At 49.9% G+C, this 5,708-nt stretch overlaps 1 protein-coding gene across 1 annotated transcript; it reads left to right on the forward strand.

Annotated features, from left to right (window-relative positions):
- The first annotated feature begins 310 nt into the window (after positions 1-310).
- Positions 311-4,001, forward strand: LOC123088588 (sucrose:sucrose 1-fructosyltransferase). The gene is made up of 4 exons (XM_044510807.1): positions 311-798; positions 958-966; positions 1,429-2,297; positions 3,067-4,001. Exons 1-4 carry the CDS (start codon positions 432-434, stop codon positions 3,766-3,768), a joined length of 1,947 nt encoding a protein of 648 aa, XP_044366742.1. The 5' UTR covers positions 311-431; the 3' UTR covers positions 3,769-4,001.
- Positions 4,002-5,708: the final 1,707 nt, after the last annotated feature.

Here is a 5,708-nt window from a genome sequence, read left to right on the forward strand (position 1 = left end):
CAGGGCCAGATTGCTTTGTGCTACATGCGTGGCACTCATCATTTGAATATTTAAAAGCATGGAACTTGCTTTTTAACACATGGCACAAAAGTTGGTTTTTTTCCTTGGTCTCTTTCCTTGACTTAAAACCAATGTGATCCCGCCGTCGTCTTGTTTCCAATAAAAAAAAATCTGAAAAAACCGGCGGGCCCAAGAGCCACCAGGCCACCAGGCCACCGGCGGGCCCAATGTGATCCCTTTTCCATTAAAATCTCATCTTTACACCCAAACCCCTGCTTTAAACCTCCCTCTTGTCTTACAAAAACAATAGCTGAAGTACTGTATAAAATCTCCCTCGCTCCCCCACTGAAGCCACCACCCATCCGTCGGTGAGAGAGACCGCACCAAATTCCATTCCACGGGATTCTCCTGCCGAGCGGCCCGGCGGCGCCATGGAGTCGTCACGCGGCATCCTCATCCCCGGCACGCCGCCGTTGCCCCACGCGTACGAGCCGCTGCCCTCCTCCTTGGCCGACGCCAACGGCCAGGAGGTCCGGCGGACCAGCGGCGGCGTGAGGTGGCGCGCGTGGGCCGCCGTGCTGGCCGTGGTGGCGCTCGTCGTCGCCGCGGCGGCCTTTGGGGCCAGCCGGGTGGATCCGGACGCGGTGGCCTCCTCCGTACCGGCTACGGCGGACCACGGCGTGTTGGAGAAGACGTCCGAGGCATACTCCGCCAGCGGCGGGTTCCCGTGGAGCAACGCCATGCTGCAGTGGCAGCGCACCGGCTTCCATTTCCAGCCCGAGAAGAACTACATGAACGGTACGTACTGACCGAGTTCCTCCGTGCGATTAGATTTTCTGGTTCAGGCTCCATTTTATTTTCTCCGGCGTGGTTTGATCCAGAAATTGACCTCGCTGCTTCTTTGCTTCCTGTTTGCTCGCCGGCGGCGGCATTCTCCGGCGACATCCATCCGTCCAGATCCCAACGGTCAGTACTACTACCCTCCACCTAACGAATCCCTCTCAACCGAGTATTCCTATTCAGAAGTTTTGTGACCTGTGCGGAATATATTAACTGAAATTCAGACTGAGTTTCTAATTGCATAAGGATGAACAGTAAAAATAGGTTTAAAAAATCAACAAATTCTGATTTTTTTTAACATTGATAAATGTTTTACCTCCGTAAGAAATTTCATTGTGAAATTACATTTGAGGAGGTCAGGGCAAAAAAATTGATACTTCAAAAAGACTATTTTCAAACCATTTTGAAGCATCAATTTTTTTTTTTGCCAGACCTCCACAAATATCATTTCGTCATGAATTTTTCAAGTTCATGTATGTAAAACATGCATCGATGTTTATCACAAAAAATATTTTTTTACTGTTTATCCGGATGCATATAAGCTCAGGATTAGAAGAGCATTTTCCTGAAATGCACCGTGCATTGCAGGTCCGGTGTACTATCGTGGATGGTACCACTTCTTCTACCAGCACAACCCCGGGGGCACCGGGTGGGGCAACATCTCATGGGGCCACGCCGTGTCACGGGACATGGTCCACTGGCGCCACCTACCGCTCGCCATGGTGCCCGACCACTGGTACGACATCGAGGGCGTCCTCACCGGATCCATCACCGTGCTCCCCGACGGCAGAGTCATCCTGCTCTACACAGGGAACACCGAGACGTTCGCGCAGGTGACCTGCCTCGCGGAGGCCGCCGACCCGAGCGACTCCCTCCTCCGCGAGTGGGTCAAGCACCCCGCCAACCCCGTCGTGTTCCCGCCCCCCGGCATCGGCATGAAGGACTACCGCGATCCCACCACGGCGTGGTTCGATAACTCCGACAACACGTGGCGCATCATCATTGGCTCCAAGAACGACACCGACCACTCCGGCATCGTCTTCACATACAAGACCAAGGACTTCGTCAGCTACGAGATGATACCGGGGTACCTGTACCGCGGTCCAGCCGGCACCGGCATGTACGAGTGCATCGACATGTTCGCCGTTGGCGGTGGCCGCAAGGCCAGCGACATGTACAACTCGACCGCCGAGGACGTGCTGTACGTGCTCAAGGAGAGCAGCGACGACGACCGGCGTGACTATTACGCCCTCGGGAGGTTCGACGCGGCGGCCAACACATGGACGCCGATCGACCCCGAGCGGGAACTCGGCGTCGCGCTGCGGTACGACTATGGCAGGTACGACGCGTCCAAGTCCTTCTACGACCCCGTGAAGCAGCGGCGGATCGTCTGGGGGTACGTCGTCGAGACCGACTCCTGGAGCGCCGACGCCGCCAAGGGGTGGGCCAACCTTCAGGTAACCATCATCGACGTGACTGTTTTACTTTACAGTTATTACCGTTAGTCGTGATTTTTTTTTCGAAACGGAAGTCGTGATTTGCTGCACCGTTGATTTTACATGCTAGGTGGGGTAGATCCATGGTGGGCGAGTAACAACAGTACGCGCAGCACTAGCTATTATGTTGCTATAACGGGCAGCCTTTTGCAATTAATTGTGATCAGTCCCACAAGCCTATAGCCCTGGTGCGAGCAAACATACATGGCCAGTACTACCTCTCTCTCAGTTTACAGGACGTGCGCGTACCCTTAAGTCGTCAATTTGACTAACCTAATACAAGTTATATATTACAAAAAGTATACTAATATAAACTTTAGACGTTCTATTTTTAAAAAATATAATTTTTGTGTTATATAGTTTATATTAAGGTGATCAAATTGATAACCTAGATATACGCGTAGGACTTGTAAACTGAAACGGAGGTAGTAGAAGTTTTAGCGCTAGACTAGAGGAAGTCCCACCCAAGTAAGAAAGTCTGGAGGCTCCCCGGCTGGGGAGGCAAAGGGGATTGCTATCGCCAACCTTTCTCCCCGGTGCACGTGAAAGAGAAAAGGTGACACACTTTTTTTATTTTCGGTCGGCGGTTGGTTGGGCCAAAGAATGAGAGTCGGCTTTTTTAAGCATGTTCTTCCTCAGTAGCTCAGTGGTAGAGCGGTCGGTTACTCTTAGACTTAACCAGATTGAATTACTGAACCAACTGGATTAATATCGTGTTTTGTGCATGCAGTCGATTCCGAGAACGGTGGAGCTTGACGAGAAGACCCGGACGAACCTCATCCAATGGCCGGTGGAGGAGCTCGATACCCTCCGCATCAACACCACCGATCTCAGCGGCATCACTGTCGGTGCCGGATCCGTCGTCTCCCTCCCCCTCCACCAGACCTCCCAACTCGACATCGAGGCATCCTTCCGCATCAACGCCTCCGCCATTGAGGCCCTCAACGAGGTCGACGTCGGCTACAACTGCACCATGACCAGTGGTGCAGCCACCCGCGGCGCCCTCGGCCCCTTCGGCATTCTCGTCCTCGCCAACGTCGCCCTGACCGAACAGACGGCGGTGTACTTTTATGTGTCCAAGGGCCTCGACGGCGGTCTTCGGACGCACTTCTGCCACGATGAGTTGCGGTCGACACATGCTACCGATGTGGCGAAGGAGGTGGTGGGTAGCACGGTGCCGGTGCTCGATGGCGAGGATTTTTCCGTTAGGGTGCTCGTGGACCACTCCATCGTGCAGAGCTTTGTGATGGGCGGGAGGATGACGGCGACGTCAAGGGCGTACCCGACGGAGGCCATTTACGCGGCGGCTAGGGTGTACCTGTTCAACAATGCTACCAGCGCCAGCATTACCACTGAGAAGCTCATCGTGCACGACATGGATTCGTCGTACAACCGGATATTCACAGACAACGACTTGGTAGTCCTCAATTAGACTGATCACCTACAACAAGTTATGGATTTTTTGCTAGGTTGATGGCTTCCTTTTCTCTTGGACAGATGGTGGTGGAGTTCCGGCTACTCTACCTATCATCTTGATTTATGTTCTTTGTTGCGGTTTTGGTTTTAGATGATGTTGATGATGTTGGACACTTGTAAATCAATTACGGGTGAATTAAAAGGGCATGGATGCCTGCCACCAAATATAAGTGACTATTTCAAGTTCAAGTTGTCTAATTTCTTCTTCATTTCATATGCAATCTTTGTATTTTGTATTTCTAGGGAAAACAATCATGGTGTATTTTAGAAGGGAAACACATTGGGAATCTGTCCTGGTGTTTCCATATCAGGGTAAAATTGGGATTCTAGAGGCACGTCTTTTGAATGTTCGTAGATAAAATGGGAGCATGGGAGCACCTGAGTGTATCCTTTGCCTCATCATAAAATAAATAAATAAATATGTGTGACGAAATCGACCGTCAACCACCGAAAAGCTACTGTAGACACCCTTTTACGTACCTCACGTAATCAAAGTACAGTTGGGTGGCTCCCATAACTAAATGTCTTGCCTCGTGAATTCCGAAAATAAAATACTCCTTAACAAATGAATTTTGTGAAGGTGCATCGTCTTCACAGGTCAATTTGTCTATAAAGAGTGTGGTCACTTGATGGCATAAGATTACTCATAGTAAGGATTAAATTAAATTAGTAACATGCATATGTTACTAGTCTACTCCCTTCGTCCATGAATAAGTAGTGTACACTTATTCGTATGTGGATGCTAAGTAGTCAACCCACGTCAATCATCTTCTCCGTTACCGGAAAAAAAAAACCATCTTCTCCGTAGGGTAGGGTGGTGCGTCCACGACCGGCTCACTATTTGCAGCAAGCGGCTCCATCTTTGATGCCGGCATTTCCAAAAAGGTGGAAGAAGACATCTTGAAAAGCTTCAATCAAATATCCAAAAGGGAGGACACATGTTTGGAACCTCTCCTGCCCGTTTCACTGTCAATCACAAACAAAAAAGAAAAAAAAATGAAGGTGCGCATGATGTGCACGGCCAAGGCGAGCCGAGTCAGCATCCGCCACCATGCGATCCCACGGACCGCGCACGTGGACGGTGGGACGGCACACCCACGCACGACTCACCCGGACCGAAGGAGGGACGAGAGCGACGGAGCAGCTCCCCTCTCCTCCATGGCCGTCGAGCAAGGCAAGTGAAAGCAGAGTCGGTCATGATGTGGCAGCCAGCATGGTGACGGGTGAGCTCACGTACGGCCTCCGTCGATCCCATTCCATGGCTGGCTTCTCCCCTGTAATGTAGCTGCATTATTAGCGAAAGTGCCTTTTTGCTCCCGAGCTCATTTGAGCTTGGTGAACAGTAAAATCAAAAAAAATCAAAAAAATTCTCAGAGAAACTTTGACAAAAGTTCTAAATGCTTGCAAAAATTCATCATAAAATCACATTTCTGTAAGGCGTGGCAAAAAAAAAAACAAATTCAGCCTCCAAAATGCTTTTGAAAGTAGCATTTTCAGAGTACCGATTTTTTTATTTTTTTTGCCACGCCTTTTAGAAATGTGATTTCATGACGAATTTTTGCAAGCACTTAAAACTTTTGTCAATGTTTATACCAAAAAAAAATTGGAATTTTTTGAATTTTTATTGATTTTTTTTCGATTTTACTGTTCATCCGAGCTCATATGAGCTCGGGTGCAGAAACTCCACGTCCCATTATTAGTGCAGATTTTGTGCCGGCATCACTGTTGCACTGCTGCCATGGCCGTCGATCGCCGTGTGCTGTTGTCGGCAACGGCGGCCCACACGCATGCGTACTCTCCATGGCTCCACTTCTCCATCGTGTTCACTGATTGTCTTGATGGTTTTACCGGCTGGATTCCTTCCACCCACGTTTATTACTGTTCTACTATACTGTT

This window comes from Triticum aestivum, chromosome 4A (genome assembly GCF_018294505.1).
Source record: "Triticum aestivum cultivar Chinese Spring chromosome 4A, IWGSC CS RefSeq v2.1, whole genome shotgun sequence".
NCBI lineage: Eukaryota > Viridiplantae > Streptophyta > Magnoliopsida > Poales > Poaceae > Triticum > Triticum aestivum.